Genomic DNA, 16,687 nt, shown 5'->3' with positions numbered 1-16,687 from the left:
CTATGCATTCATAAAATATTATCATATTTTTATTTTTTTAATGTAAATTAATAGGTTGAAAGATTAATACCTAAAAATTATGTACATTAATATATTTTTATAAGCTCTTGATGATAGTCAAAACAAAGTTGAAATGTTATAATTTTTTACACGTGCATATATATAAAATGATGTACTTCATATCTAATGGTTTTATTTTGACTTTTAAGTTTTAAAATTTTGAGTTATTGAAGTTTTTAAAAATGAAGGCATCAAGATGCACAAAAAATGAAGACATTTGAACCTCCCTTGTATATTTGATCATTAGTATTGGATATTTTTGTTCGAGTAAGAAATTATTTGATCTTCATTGAGTTTAAATAAAACATATAAACTTTTTTTTTGAACAGTAGTGGATTCAAGGTCCGCTGATTTTATTAGAAACAAGGAGAGCTAACATATACCAGGAACCAAAATAATAAATGGACCAGATGTGCCACATGGCCCATATCTAACCTTAGGTTTGGTTCGGACATTCCAAATCCCTACCGATATTTTTTTTTAATTATCATGCGTGGGTAGATTGTAGAAGAAGAAAAAAAAGGTACAAACGGATTTCATCCTGCCTTTTTGTGGAAAAATATATATTTGGTTGTTGAGCCTATCTTGGATCGTCAAAAAGCCAACGCACTGGTCAACCCTGCCTGACTCAACCAGGTTTGGTTTCCATTCTAGAGACATGGGTCTTAGAAAACTTTGTTTGGGTTTCCTATGTATTTTAATTTTAAAGCAACCATATTTATTTAATAGCCGTCACAACTCACAATTAATGAAGATCAAATTGTAAATAATGTTAGATATTTTTTTATTATTATTTAGATAGTTAATTTGTGTATTACATTTTGAATAATTTGAAAGTCATTTGTGTATTACATTCTGATGATATTTGGAGGTTGCGAGGTTAAACACACTAAATATTATAAGGTTGTATCTCATTGGAACATGTAGAATAGGATCTAGAAAATTTTAATTTTTTTGCATATATGTACATTGCTCATGAAATAGATTGATTTCAATAGTTTGAGTTTATCACTTTAAACCAATCTAATATATTTTAGAGCTATGCTTATGAAACATGAGCACAGTACATTCTAACTTTGCTCGAGCATTCAATGTGGATGTCAAGTAAGTTACTTATAGCCTCCCAGACTCCCAGTCGAAATTTCTTATTCTAATAAATCTTAGAGAAATTTATATATATCCCTATCAAGTAATAAATACGTAATTAATTATCTAGAAAATGAAAGTGATAAATATTGATTCTTAGGAAGTAAGGCGCTGGCAGTTCCGTGTACAGACAATTGGTATCTTCTAACTTCACAGGACCACATTTTACACCCCGCATGACCACAAACCCGTTTCCAAGACTTAGAGCTTTGCTGCTACTAATCAAACTTTGCTCCCGCAATTCCTAGTCACTTCTCATTTATGTTTCGGCTTTTCTGTTCATACATAACTTTCGTCTTACATCTGCGAATCAAGTTTGGGATGGTAACCACGGGTCTGAGTTGGAGATCAATCTTTTATATTGTGATTCTATTGGTGATTGTCACATGTCCTCTTCTTGTTTTGAAAGATTTGGTTGGTTCGAAGGAGAACCCTGTGATTCCATTCCATTTCCCTTCGGCACATGCGGCAGAGCCTTACCGGGCTTCGAGTTGAACTGCCATGCTGGGGAAGCCTACTTGCTACCAAGTAACAACCAATCTTACATAATCCAGGCTATCCAAAACAATACACTGTCTGTAAGTATTGGGAGTATTTACATCCGATGTTACAAGGATAATGGATCTGAAATAACAGAAGATCATTCTGGTTTATTAAACTTATTGGGAACTCCTTACACAGTATCTACCAGTGAAAATGTCCTTCTACTTGTCGGCTGTGATGATTTACTGAAGATCAATGTCACAGATCACATGCATGGATATTCATATATCCAACAAAATGGTAGTTGATTCGAACCAATGATCTTCAATGTTTCTTCATTTTGTAGGTTTTGTTGCACCCATTAAGGTTTTCTTGCACACATAGCTAAATCAAATGGTTTCTGTTCTGGAACTTTATTACTATGAAATAATTAGTACTAAATGTCAGTATTAATTTGTGATTATGAAAAGGCGCTTTATATTATAGTACTAGCTTCTTTGACGACAGATGTATTATTATATTTTCTTTTTGTTGTTTCCTCTCTTAATTTTTCTTTTTATTGTGGAGTCATGCCCGTTTGATAATTATTTTGTATGCCTGACCAGTATTTCGTGTTGTAACAAATAGTTCCAAACTCGTATTCTTGACAACAGAATAAATCTTTTACATGTAACAATTATGCTGTACTAGTCAATTTCAATTAATTATTCCAACATTCAGATGATCCATAACCAGGCCTGATAATTGAAAACATACTTAACTATTTACTATTTTTCAGATATCAATGAATGCAAGGATCCAGACTTGAACCCTTGCATTGGGAATTGCATCAATGAAATAGGAAATGTGTCTTGCTCTTGCCCCAAAGGCAAGATTGGTGATGGCAAGAAGCAAGGAAGTGGCTGCAGGAGGGTCTTTCCACTTTACCTTACCTTAGGTAATGGACATGTAGAAATCATTTAGGACTTGAAAACAACCATAATTAAAGAACATATCATAACAAACTAAATGCTAATGTGTTATATATGTTGGTATCATAACAAGCAAACAAACCAAATGCTAATGTGTTATATATGTTGGTATCATAACAACTAAATGCTAATGTGTTATATCATAACAAACAAACTAAAGAACATATCATTTAGGACTTGAAAAAAACCATAAATGCGAAGTGGGACTCAGAATCCTCTGACTTTGTGTTATATATGTTGGTATGGGACATTGACTTGTTTTGTTCACATGGACATCCATACTCATCCCCAGAACAAACTAAAATGTATGTTCTTGGCTTGTTTGGGTTACATCCAGACCTGAGGAGTTCACATCCGTTATTAGATTTAGTTGTTTTGAGTTTGGATCGTACTGAAATCTCAAGTTATATTATTTGATTTCTGTTGGAGCAATTCAGGACTGGGTAGTGGAGGATTGAAGTTATTTTGTGGAGTGAGTCTATGGTACTATGCATATCACGGGTTGTTACCGTGCTACGGCTCTATATTCGAGTTTTCAAATCCTAACAGTCGATCCGAACTGTTCATCTTGTTCTCCATATTAATATGTGTTTGGAGACCAAATTTTACATTTTTTGAAATTTGTTTACTATTTTTTTAGATATTTAGAAAATCACTTGATCTGAAAATTCTGGACCATCCAAAAACAGTGATTTTCAATAAATCTAAAAAAATAGTAAAAAAATTTCAAAAAATGTAAAATTTGGTCTTCAAACACATATTAATATGGAGAACAAGATGAACGGTTCGGATCGACCGTTAGGATTTTAAAACATTAATATAGAGCCGTAGCACGGTGCCAAATCGTAATATGCATAGTACCATAGACTCACTCTATTTTGTGTTATTAACTTAGCAAATTAATTTTGTTGGAAGATATTTATTTCTATAAATTTTGCATGAAGTAACTAGGACATGTATGACAAATAAATGCAGAAATTAGCACTTAAAGAAAATTATTCTGAACAATTTTTGCAGGTTTAGGGCTTGGTTCCTTGTTCATATTGACTGCTGCAAGTTTCTTTACCTATTTGACTTTTCAGAAAAGGGAACTCACAAAAAGGAGAGCCAATTTCTTTAGACAAAATGGAGGGCACCTGCTGAAACAACGATATGGCGCTGAAGGAATCGATCCAAAAACAAAGATTTTCATGGAAGAGCAGCTCAAAAAGGCCACAGATAACTACAATGAGAGCCAAGTCCTCGGCCGAGGAGGATTTGGTACTGTATACAGGGGAATTCTCCAAGACAAAAGTCTGGTTGCCATAAAAAAATCAAAGCTTTCTGAGGAAAGCCAAGTAGAACAGTTCATAAATGAGATTATCATCCTTTCTCAAATAAACCACAGAAATGTGGTCAAGCTTTTGGGTTGCTGCCTAGAGACTGAAGTCCCGTTGCTGGTGTATGAATTTATACCTAATGGAACGCTGTTTAACTGCATCCATGATCCTATTCCTTTACCGTGGAAAGATAGACTGCAAATAGCTGCAGATATTGCAGGAGCATTGGATTATTTGCACTCTGCTGCTTCTCCACCAATCATTCACAGGGATATTAAATCAGCAAATATCTTGCTAGACAGGAATTACACTGCTAAAATATCCGACTTTGGTGCATCAAGATCTTTGCCATTTGACCAAACTCATGTAACAACGATTGTACAAGGGACTTTTGGGTATTTAGACCCCGAGTACTTTGCTACACATCAACTAACAGAGAAGAGTGATGTATACAGTTTTGGGGTTGTTCTAGCTGAGTTGTGGTTAAGGGAAAAGCCTATCTCTCTTGATAGACCAACCGAAATCCAAGGTTTAGCTGCATATATTAACATGCTTTTTAGCCAAGGTCAGCTGGCGCAAATGATGGAGCCTTATATAATAGAGGAAGCTGGTTTTGAGCAAATAGAAGCCATTGGAAGGCTTACTAATAAATGTTTGAGCTTGAAAGGAGAAGAGCGGCCAACGATGAGGAAAGTGGCAACCGAATTGGAAAGGCTCCGACAAGCCATAGAGCAAGAGTCAGCTCACATGGACACAGATGCGCTTGTGCCATTGTTGAGTGGGCTCAGGATTGCAGAAAATTCTAGTTACTTAGGTGGTAGAGAGGAAGAAGTCACTAGACAGTATAGTCTAGAGACTAGCATACAAAATTCCATGGAACTGCCAAGATGATTTACTTGGGATATTTCCTGGTCTTTTATGATACCAAGTATCTATCAGACCTTTTAACGAAAAAGAAGAAAGCTAGTAAATTTTGTAAAATAACGAAATGGCTGTTGATCTTTCTTGCTTGTATCAGTATGTATGTTGCCTATGCGAACCTTCTGTGGTGTGTTTTGTTGTAAATGTTACTGCACATGAGTTAAAAATTTGAACTAGTTTTATTCGTCAGAGAATATAGAATGAGTGGTTAAGCACCAAACAGTGGTTTTGCTTTGTAGCAGATATGAAATGAGTGGTTAAGCACCAAACAGTTGCAAACTAATTAATACAATGCAAGTGAGGTAGCATTTATTACCAGTAAAGCTACTGTAAATCCCATCAATTCACAGGGACATTAAATCAATGGAAACCCAACATCAATACCAAGCAGATATCTTTCTACAAGTTAAGTAATGTTAGGAACATCACGAACCAATACCACATGTAGCAGTATTCACACAGTGTGCTTCACAAGGAGTGTCAAAAGTGTAATGCTCGGGACAATCAAAGTTATTTTTTTCTCTGTCATGACAGAAAATAACTTTGATTGTCATGACAGAGAATCTGGACTCGTCTTCTGAACTCATGCAGTATTCACAAGGAGTGTCAAAAGTGTAATGCTCGTGAAACAATATCCATATGTAATGAAAGGTATAAATTTGGTTGGGCTTCTATTTTTGGATGTTGATTAAAAATACAAAATCCTTTTTTTTTTATATATATCTTATATCTTATATCTTTTGTCATACCATCTTGATTTTATGCATTTGATTCATTCTGTTTGTATTAAATAGAGGCTGAGATAAATAAGGTGAAAAGGAACCAAGTCCTTCTGATAAATTATATATATTTTTTTCATACTTATCCTTTAAATTTTTTAATTTTCACAAAATTAATAGTAGTCTCCTCATAAAATGAAATTACATGATATTTATTTATTCTGCATCTTCAGACTTCAATCTTAATTTTCTGACTTTGTCTATGATTTAAATCAAAACGATATAATCTGAAGAGTAAGAAAAAAATAACAAGATTAAATTACATATATCATTATATATATCAAATCAAACCAAGTCATTGGCCGAAAGTTTATCCCATCAACTACGGCATCTATTTATTTTTTAAAATTTGGAAAAAGTTTGGACATTTTTACATGACAGACAAAACTAATTACTGTTTGTATTAGGTCCATATTCTTCCTCTGAAATTTCTAATACTACGCCATCAAAAGTCAATATGTTCACATTACGCTTACAGTCAATCTCAGGCATCTATTTGGAAAAAATTTGGACATTTTATCCAATCAACTACGGCATCTGTTTGTATAGGTCCATATTATTTCTCTAAAATTTATAATATTACGCCATCAAAAGTCAATATGTTCACATTACACTTACAGTCAATCTCCTCTCTTTTTGAAATAGCCTCAGAGGCCCGGCTCATGAGTCGACTCAGCTCGACACGGATTCAGTTCGGATTAAGCCATAATATATATTTGAGTCGGATCGAGTTGGGCTTTTTTCAGTTTAGAGTGTGATTCATTATAAAAAATTAAGCTATTCAACTCATTGGCTCATGAGCGGCTCGACCAGTGATACCATTGCAAAAATTAGGTTGGCACAATAACCTAGATTATTAATTAGATAATTGGAAATTTAAATATGCATTTTATCAATGTTTTTGTTTGTTATCCTACTCAAAGTTGCAATTATTGTTTCCATGAGATTTTTTTTTTCTGAACTGGATTTCATATTCAAGCCATGTATATGCATCTTTGCATGTATATATATCACACACACAGACACACATATATTTTTGTATACTTTACAAAATATCATATAGTGCCTGTAACTGCAAAAAATTTCACGTTTTTATAATTTATTGTAGTCCCGTCCCGTTTACAAGTGGTTTCCACCTGAAGCAGGCTGGGCCAAGTTGAACATGAATTCGATTGGGCCACATAGGCTTATTTAATTTGCATTTGTACTCCTCAACAAAATGGATAACACAACCCTTCATAAACAATGAAGAATTCAGGACCAATGTAAAGACCTGGTATTTTCAGCTCTTTCTGCTGGTGATTATATTATCATTATTATTTTTATTTCTTTTCAGCAATTGTAAACTACGTACCTGAGAACAGATCACTAGCATGTTTTGGAAAAATCAACTCGAAGCGTTCTGCATTTCATTTTGAATCCTTGATCATCACTAAATAATGACTTTCAGAAATCAACTCTAATTTTGTCAACTAAGACAGTATTTTGGTAAGAGAAAAGGTTCTTGTCCATTAGGTTTTGTCCACCATCTGTCCACAACAGCTTTATCCCCTTATTCTGTACCTTTTAACTAGTCCCCCGACCTCCCTGAAAAATTCCCGCAACGGTCTCCACACGCCTTTAACTGTCCGCCTCCAAAGTCAAAACTACCATATTTAAGATTTTTCCAATCTTTTATGTTCTCTTTACTCTCTCTTCAAATTTTGTCGATCAGTTTCACTTTTCAGAGAAAATTCATGGCCTCTTTCTTCCCCGACTTTCTCTCCAACAGCCTCTCCTCTGACAAAATCCAGCTCGCGCCGGATCTCCTCAGTTTTTGTTACAACTTCTACCTCTACGCAAATCAGGTCACCATTAACAACAACGAGACATGTAATCTATCACCGGAGGACACGATCGAGCATGATTCCCTTGTGTATCGCTCTTACTTGAGTGCCAGATCCGACCCCTTGAATCTGTGCCACTAGATCTGGGCAAGTGCCGGATCCAACCCCCTTCTATGGAGACTCGTGCTTCCCTTGGCACAATCTCAAAGGTAAAATCAACTTGATTCAATCTTTGTTCAGTAGATTCAGATTGTCGTACTTTAAGTAACTGATTTTTGTAAAAATAAATGTTGAAATTTGATCTTACTTGACACTTTGACTTGTTTGAAGTTATTTTGTATGAAATATGAACCATGCCGTCTCTTCTATATATGTTGATTTTCTTTTTTTTTGTGTCAAACTAATATTGTTATAATTAAATTCATATATAGAACTATAGTTATTGGAGCAATTAGTTGAAATTAAGTTTAGATTGACCTCAATTTTACATAAGTAGACAAAAATTGAGGATTTTTGCCTTTAAAGGTTTACTGTTTTTTACAAGTTCTTTTGTATGATTTTGTATTCTCTGTTTTTTACAATACATATATATATGAATTGCAATATATATGTCTCATTTTACAGGATATCAAACTGTTATGAAAGTTTCTGGATGTTTGAAAATGTGAAGAACGTTTTTTGTAATATTTGTTATTTAAGTTACAACATTGAATGTTGAATTTTACAGTATTGGTACATATTGAAATATTTTCATATTACAGGCACTCCTATGATTTTCAGTCAGGTAAAAAACTTGTAATATTATTTTGTAATTCTTATTTGTTATAAATCGAATTTGTTTCATTGTTTATTTTATTATTATGCAGGATGACATCTCAAAAGAACGTGTTGTTCTTGTGATGAGGCTTCTTACTCATCCGAACAATGAACACAAGAGGTTTTTAATGTAAAAGTTATTTGTTCATAGTTTTTTTGTTGCTATTATACTATTCTGAATGTTGCGGTGAATATTTTTATCTTGTGTTGAACAAATGTTGTTTGTGGTGAACATATGTTGTTTTGTGGTGAACAAATTTTTTGTGTGATGATGGATGTATATATAGATTTACCAATTTTAGAGTATACATGGTATTATTTTATGGTTTATATTTTGAAATTTTACAGTATACATGATTCTTTGTAGGTTGTAGTTTAAACTGAAATGTAGCATTTGTTACATTTTATCTTATTACAGTATAGATGGTATTATTTTATGGTTTAGTTTTAGAAATTTTACAGTATACAAAAATCAATTGAAAATTTACAGTATTATATGAAAATTTTACAGTATACAAGATTCAATTGAAAATTTACAGTATTATTTGAAAATTTTACAGTATACAAGATTCAATTTTACAGAATATATTTTACAATATACAAGATTCAATTGAAAATTCTACTGTATACAATATTCAATTTTACAGTTCTGCTGATTCAATTTTACAGTATACAAGATTCAATTGTAAATTTTACTGTGTAGAAGATTCTATTTTATAGTATACAAGATTCAATTGAAAATTTTACTGTATACAAGATTCAATTTTACAGTATACAAGATTCAACCCAGTGCGGAAGCTAATAATTAACTCTAACTGCCAATAACCGCTAATAACTGCTAATAACTAACTCTAACTGCCAATAACTTCCTATAACTATAATTTCCGAAAGTACAATTTGAAAGTACATTTATTTTGTCATGTTGTGCAAGTTGCAATCTTTTTCTAACTATCATGGGACCACTTCAAATAGTTGCTGGATGTTTTGTGATTAATTGATATATTTTATGTGATATATTGTATAATTATACAACATGTAGAAGTAATTTTACAGTATTCGCGTAAGTCAAAGCTGTGGACATATGGTGGATAAAAGGCTGTGGACAATTAGACGCTTCCTTTTGATAAATATTATTATGCTTTTAAATAAAACAAAATAATGATGAAAGAAGAAGAAGACAATACTTCCTCTTCAAAAGTCAAAAACTATATATAAGGAAACATAGTTTGTTATTTTCAGACTCTGAGGGCATATTTGCAGGAATTATATTGTTACGAAGTTTAATACTTTTTTCCCCTTTCAGTCAATAAATTCCTCATCGCAGTGAGAAAGTTACAACATTTATACATTCTTTCCTCACTATTACAACAGCAACAATAATAATAAAATCAATAAACGAGAATGATTATTTATAAGGTCACTGAATTGAATTTATAATCAAAGTTCCAAATGTTTATCACCAAGTAGTAAAGCATCCCAATAGCATACGCAGACCATGCATGGTAGTTAAATTTACAATCATCAAATCCAATTCCAAATAAAAATAATACACAAAGCAAACACAAATTAAACAAGGTTCCTTGAGTCATGAATTTTCATGATAGTGCGCTTAAAGTTGCTAAGGTAGTATGAGGCCTACAGCTTAACAAATCACAAATTTTTGTCATAAATAAACACTACAAGGAACTGAGACTCAACTTTATTTTGATCCAAACTATAAGGAAAAAAATACAACCAAATATTATTCATTACATAATAACAACCATCTTAAACAAAGAGCTCTGGGCTGATTTTTGATGCTGCATGCAATTTGAATGTGTGAAAGACCTGCGATATTGAGCACATATTTTTCAATTTTTGAGTTTTAAGGTAACTTGGAAAAAATAAGTAAAACACTAATTATTTTATACCGATTATTTAATATACATCAAATTAAAATGATGGTAATTTAAAAATTATTCGTGGCACAACTTATTTATTACAAAAACATACAACATATAGATTTTGCAACAAAAAAAAAAACGAGTTATTTTGTTGTTTTACAAGCTCTTGTAATCTCATTACATAAAATATTCATGATGAAAAAATAAATGGCAGTGGGGTAAATGTTGCATGCAGGAACAAAAAAAAATACAAATAGTGAATAAATAAGTAGAACTGTTACAATCATAAAGAAGCTAACTCTACTTTACATTCATAAGTAAATCAATAAAAAAAATAAGGACACAACAATTTATTTATTTATTTTGACACATTAATAATTGGTACAAATCCTCAATTATTTTTCATGTAACGGATAAAAAAATTATAGGCACAAGTTTCAGAATGCAAAATGAAAAACAAAAATTTAAGTGGAGGCATACCTTGCACTCAAATCATTGAATGTGATATTGGCTGCCAGCTAGGAAACACGACAGGTGAAATGAAATAGTTGGTGAGTTCCTTCAGCTAAACCCCCAAAATCAACAGGCATATCTAGGCAATACATCCACTTGAGAGAAACGAGGTGCTCGATGCCCTTCGGGACCTCCATTAGCTGTTTCAGTTCCGACAACCCAATCACTTCAAGACTCGCCATGGTGCCCTGCTCCATCTCCACTTGAATCAGATTAGGCATTAGTCCCAAAAACAGTCTCTTCAATTTAGGAAACCACCCTGCCTTAAAAATTAGTTGTTGTCCTTCATATACTCTTTTGAGGAACAAGTACGTGAGGTTTCTGCAATGGGAAAGAGATGGCAGAGGATCATTTTGTAATTCAGACCATCCGAGTTGTAGCGTTTGGATACTATTGCCAGATATTTTGAATAAAGGCCATTCAAGCATGGTTTCTTTCAGTTTCCCATAGAGAGCTAACTTCTGAAGCTGTGGGAGGTTCAGGCCTTCCAGGCCTTCAAATTGGACAATCTCATTCTCATCACTTGCACTAATATCTAAGTTGGAAAGGAAACTCATCTTTGATAATGATTTGCATAACTCTACTGAGTGGTTTTCTTTCACATTCCTTATTCGGAAGGTTCTCAGTTGAGTTAAATTACCCAGTTCTCTTACTACCATAGCATTTGATCTTAATCCCTGTATAGTCTGGAGATCTTTCAGGTAAAACATTCCCTTAGGTAAAGAGATTGCAGTACGGGTAAAAGACCTATATGTTGGATCTACCTCCACCTCATTAAAGAGATGGCGTAACTTTTTTAGCTCTGATATATCATCTGGTAGGTTTTGTATTTTGGAAAGTGCAAGATCGAGTGTTTGCAAGTTGCGAAGTTTTTTGATAGATTTTGGTAAACATTTAACCTTTGTTTTTCTCAGACCCAAGTAGTGGAGATTGAACAAATCCCCTAATGCATTTGGAACCGTGTCAATTGGCAAGCCTTCTAAATCCAAAACAGTAAGATATCTTGACTTATCAAAAACCATGGATAACAAAGGAGATGAGGACACATCATTGTCAACTAACATAAAGGTTCTGAGTTTTGGTAGACAAACATCATGGTTGACCGTCTCCCTCAGATTGATTATTGACAGCCGACGAGTAGAACTATCAACATTTTCTGACTTGTTGTCCTCTAGAATCAATCCAAAATTTTCTCTTTTGCATAAAGAGATGGCCAACTCTCTCAATGTATCATGCATTTGGCACCTCTTCACTCGACCAGAATAATTTGTTTCTACCACTTGTAACATGCTGCGATGTATGAGCTCCATGAGATAACCCTCTGCCACCTCTTCTAATGTGCTTCTCCCTTTTTGTTGTATAAAGCCCTCAGCTATCCAAAGCCTTAGTAGTTTTTTTCTTGGAAGGGGAAAATCCTCTGGAAACAAACTACAATGTAGAAAGCAATTCTTGAGGTATTTTGGAAGGCGCTTGAAGCTTAGATTAAGAATATTTTTTAGTGGATCCAAATTTGGGTTGTTGTCTAGCTCCCAGGTTAGTTGATCATGTACACGTCTCCATTCAGATTCTGTTTTCTCAGAGCAAGATAATACACCACCCAACGAAACAAGTGCTAATGGCAACCCGTCACACTTCGAAACAATCTCTTTTGCCCACTTCTTCAAGGGAGGAGGACATTCATGGTTTCTTTCAATAGGAAACGCCTTTTTACAAAACAGGTCCCATGAATCTAATTCTGGTAAAGGTTTTAGCTCTAACCTATTGCTTTCTGGAGCAAGAGATGCTACACTTGCAATTCTACTCGTAATCATAATTCGGCTTCCTCGATGGTCATTAACAAGCGTGTCCCTTATATCTCGAAAATCATTTAGATCCCACATATCATCTAACACAATTAGATATTTTCTCCCTTTCAAGAGTTTGACCACGATTTCTTTTAATTCTCTGAGATCCTTATTGCCTGTGTTGATTGAATTATTTTGCCCTTCTTTACAAATCTCGGAGATCATATTTTGGAGAAGATTATCCACGGTAAAAGATTGAGAGATATTAATCCATGCATGACAATCAAAGTTATTTTTTTCTCTCTTGAAAACATTAGTAACAAGGGTTGTTTTGCCTACACCACCCATTCCCCAAACAGATATCACAGAGAGTTCTAGATTTTTAGAATTTAGCCAGCTCGTCAACTTCCAGCTATTATTTTTTATTCCCACGATTTGATTTTCATCAATGAAATGGGCAGAGATGGCCATTTTATATGAGTATTCATTTGAGTAGTTTGAGTTTTCCCCAGTACTGACATTTGTTGTCGGCACCCATCTCTCTTTCATCCTTGCAAGATTCACAAGCCTTGTTTCTGCTTCGAGCAATTGAGAGGCAACTCGTTTAAGGTCTACCAATAACTTCGGATCTTTAAAAAGTTTGGTAACATAAATGGATATTCCATCAAACTTTTGATTATTAATTAGGTATGCAAATTCAGATACGATATCTTCAATGTGATTTGCTAACTCATGTACCTCTTTTATCCAAGCTACCTGAGGTTTATTGCTTTGATCATCCATTTCTATCCCATCAAGAAATCCTTGCATCACCCGAAGTTCACTATTAATATTGTTTATGTTTGATTCAAGGTTTTTGTAAGTTGAGCAAAGCTTTGAAAATTTTGAGATTGCTAGCTTGGCTACTTCATTAGTTAAGGTTTTTCCAATGACCTGGAGGGCTGCAAGAATGGCCGCCTCAGCCATGCTCAGTTAACCGGGTTCAACTGTACTATTTTTTATTCATTCATTCGTGAGCTGTTCAAAGCAAATAAATATAACAATTAGGCAATCATATAAAACCTACCATATCATTTATAAACAATTTTCAATTCTCTCTTTTATTGAAAATTGGTTTTCTATTCATTAATTAAAAACTAATAACTATTATATATTCTAAATATGTTAAGACAAATATTGTTGGATTTTATGTATGGAATCTTCAGATTATCTCAAGTTATTTGGATTTATTTGGATTGATGTCAGATGAGTTGGATTGACAATAAGACTGTAGATATTAATACAACGTGGGTATTGAAATTACCACGATAATAAGACAACCATAGTTCCCAGAAAATTGTATCGGCAAAAATTAATACCTCTATATATAACTATAGCGATAATATTTATCGGTTCAAAATAAATGAAAAATTAAAAAGGTGCTGTAGTTGACACTAACTCTTTATCACGAAAATAACTTAGAGATGTTTTTTTTTTTTCTAAAATAAAAAATACTATTATTCCCTGGCATATGTTCATAAAAATAATAAGCGGCAGACTTATTCTATATTTTTTTTGTAGGGGCAATTTCATGTATATCCTTTAAAAGCTTTGAAATTACATGCTGCCCCTCTAAATTTCATAATATCTTATTTATCTTTCTAAATTTTAAAAAATCACAAATTTACCAATTTTATTGCCTTTTCTATTAAAACTCCTATTAAATTTATAATTACCCTTCACTAAAAATAAAATCAAAATATGTAGCCTCTTCCAGAAAAGTATTGGTCTAGTATCCAAGAGCAAATGATCTATATGTCTACTTTTGATGGATGCATACTATTATTTAGGTATATGTTTCGATATACTAACATTTAGGTAGAGAATTGAACAATTTTCTCTTGAAAACGGACAAATTAAAATACTGATATATATTTTTCTTAGACATGCTACATAATTTTTTTTAATAAAGGATAAAATATATACTTTATAAATTTAAAATGAGTTTTAATAAAATAGCTAAATTTGTGAATTTTTGCAATTGAAAAAAATAAATATGATATTATAAATTGTAGACGATGGAGACAATAGATAATTTCAAAGTTTGTAAGGATATATGTGAAATTCCCTCTTTTTTTGGAGGCAACTCTAGTTCTTTCCAACGCACGAATCTTATCGGATACGAATTCCTCTACCTTGGTTTTCCTCCTTTTCATCGTTGTTGCTCTCTACTCAACCCGACCAGCCCTCGGCCTGGCCCTCCTCTCGCCTAGGTTGAGCCCTCGAACTTGTGAAAACTCTAGATTGAATAGATGTGAAACTAGGTGGCGTTCCCAATTTCAGTCTCTCCTTCTCTCTTTACCCTTTGGCTACCCTTTGATGGATCTAGACGTAGATATAAAGCCGCTCTGAGTTACACAGTTGAGACACACGGATGGCTATATAGGGTCTCTATGAGCATGAAAATTTTGGTCTGGTTGCCCATAATATGTGCATTATTTGTTCTTCTAAAGTTATCTAAATGATTTACGGAAGGATAAAAGATGGAAAATATGTGTCTGTATAGGTGCTTTCGACTGAGTCAACACAAGGCATTAAAGAGTTCTTTACAGAGGTAAAAGTTGTCTCGGGTATTATGCATGAGAATCTTGTGCGGGTCTACGGATGTTGTGTGGAGAGAGACCACGGAATACTATTCTACAGTTATCTTCTAGACGGGATCAGGGATCAGCTGCCACTACTGGCAAAAGCAGGATTCTGGTCTGACAAGGGGTATAGGGACAACCAGAGTGGTACTGGTACCAGCGCTAGGCATTGGTACCAATCTATAAGCTGTAAAGAAGGGTTACTACGTAATAAATTTTACATAATTCAAAATAATTGGAAGTAGCATCTAGATGTAGATCTTAAGAAAAAAAAATTAAATTTTGTTTACCGATTTATAGTATTCAAATAAATGGTTTATAGAGTTATGTAATAACATTTATAAAATTAAATAAAATTGAAAGTAGTATCCAGATGCAGATTTTAAAAAATAAATTGATTAAATTTACTGATTTACAGTATTGAAATCAACAATTCACAATGTTATGTCATAAGGTTTACAGAATTCAAAATAACTGAAAGTAGCATCTAGATGAAGATCTAAAAATAAATTAGTTTTGAAAACAATAAAATTTTGAAAAAAAAATTACTAGTTTACAGTATTAAAAAAACAGTTTCTAAAGTTATGTAATAATATTTATGAATTCAAAACAATCGGAAGTAACATCTAGATGCAAATTTAAAAAAAAAAATTACCGGTTTACACTATTGAAAGGAACAGTTACAGAGTTTAAAGTGGTACTAGGACTGCTAATGATTAAAATTCGGCTCAAACTCGGCTCGGCTCAATGAGAGAAGCAAAATGATTCGGCTCTAACTCGGCTCACTTTTAACAGAAAAAAGTTCAACTCGGCTCGGCTCGGCTCATGTAAGCACTTGGCTCGACTGCGCTCGTGAGCTCGCAAGCCGGCTCATATTACATGTTGAAAAAATGATCATTTAACTATTTTAAAGAAATGATCGAAGTGAAATAGAGATATTCTTATGACTTTAAATTACATGTTGAAAAATTTTAATTATTTTTTAAAGAAATGATTTAAATTTTTTTGAAAAAACGATCATTTCTTTAAAATAATTTCAAAATGTCAGCTTTTATTACATGTTGAAAAACATTAAAATTTGAAAAAGAAAAAATTTTAAATCTAAAAATTTTTAAATCTGAAGAATTTTGAAATCTGAAAAATTTTGACATCTGAAAAAATTTGAAATATGAAAAAATTTGAAATCTGAAAAATTTGAAATTTGAAAAATTTTGAAATTTGAAAAAGTTAAAGTTTGGAAAAATTTCAAATTTCAATTTTTTTCAGATTTAAATTTTTTCAGATTTCAAATTTTTTTCATATTTCAAAATTTTTAGATTTCAAAATTTTTCAGATTTCAATTTTTTTTAGATTTAAAATTTTTCAGATTTCAATTTTTTCAGATTTAAAATTTTTCAGATTTAAATTTTTTTTCAGATTTCAAATATTTTCAGATTTCAAATATTTTCAGATTTCAAATTTTTTTCAGATTTCAAAATTTTCAGATTTCAAAATTTTTCAGATTTCAAATCTTTTTCAGATATCAAATTTTTTCAGATTTCAAATTTTTTCAGATTTCAAAT

General features: G+C 32.6%; 1 protein-coding gene and 1 pseudogene across 2 annotated transcripts; one reads left to right on the top strand and one right to left on the bottom strand.

Annotated features, from left to right (window-relative positions):
* The first annotated feature begins 1,592 nt into the window (after window positions 1–1,592).
* Window positions 1,593–5,076, top strand: LOC144552446 (putative wall-associated receptor kinase-like 16 pseudogene; annotated as a pseudogene). Its single transcript, XR_013511153.1, has 3 exons — window positions 1,593–1,989; window positions 2,435–2,626; window positions 3,678–5,076. The product of XR_013511153.1 is annotated as a putative wall-associated receptor kinase-like 16 pseudogene (transcript).
* Window positions 5,077–9,708: 4,632 nt separating this feature from the next.
* Window positions 9,709–13,518, bottom strand: LOC144552445 (disease resistance protein RPM1-like). The gene is made up of 2 exons (XM_078300429.1): window positions 10,685–13,518; window positions 9,709–10,148 (listed from the first exon to the last, which is right to left on the bottom strand). The coding sequence occupies exon 1, from the start codon at window positions 13,465–13,467 to the stop codon at window positions 10,723–10,725; it is 2,745 nt and encodes a 914-aa protein (XP_078156555.1). The 5' UTR covers window positions 13,468–13,518; the 3' UTR covers window positions 9,709–10,148; window positions 10,685–10,722.
* Window positions 13,519–16,687: the final 3,169 nt, after the last annotated feature.

Source organism: Carex rostrata, chromosome 4, assembly GCF_964058835.1.
Source record: "Carex rostrata chromosome 4, lpCarRost1.2, whole genome shotgun sequence".
NCBI classification, from domain to species: Eukaryota; Viridiplantae; Streptophyta; class Magnoliopsida; order Poales; family Cyperaceae; genus Carex; species Carex rostrata.
Note: the sequence above shows the minus strand (reverse complement) of the source record. Positions and strands in the feature narration are given on the sequence as shown.

Excerpts from the sequence above, each read along its gene's own strand:
- LOC144552445 (XM_078300429.1), bottom strand. The coding sequence starts at position 13,467 with ATGGCTGAGGCGGCCATTCTTGCAGCCCTCCAGGTCATTGGAAAAACC.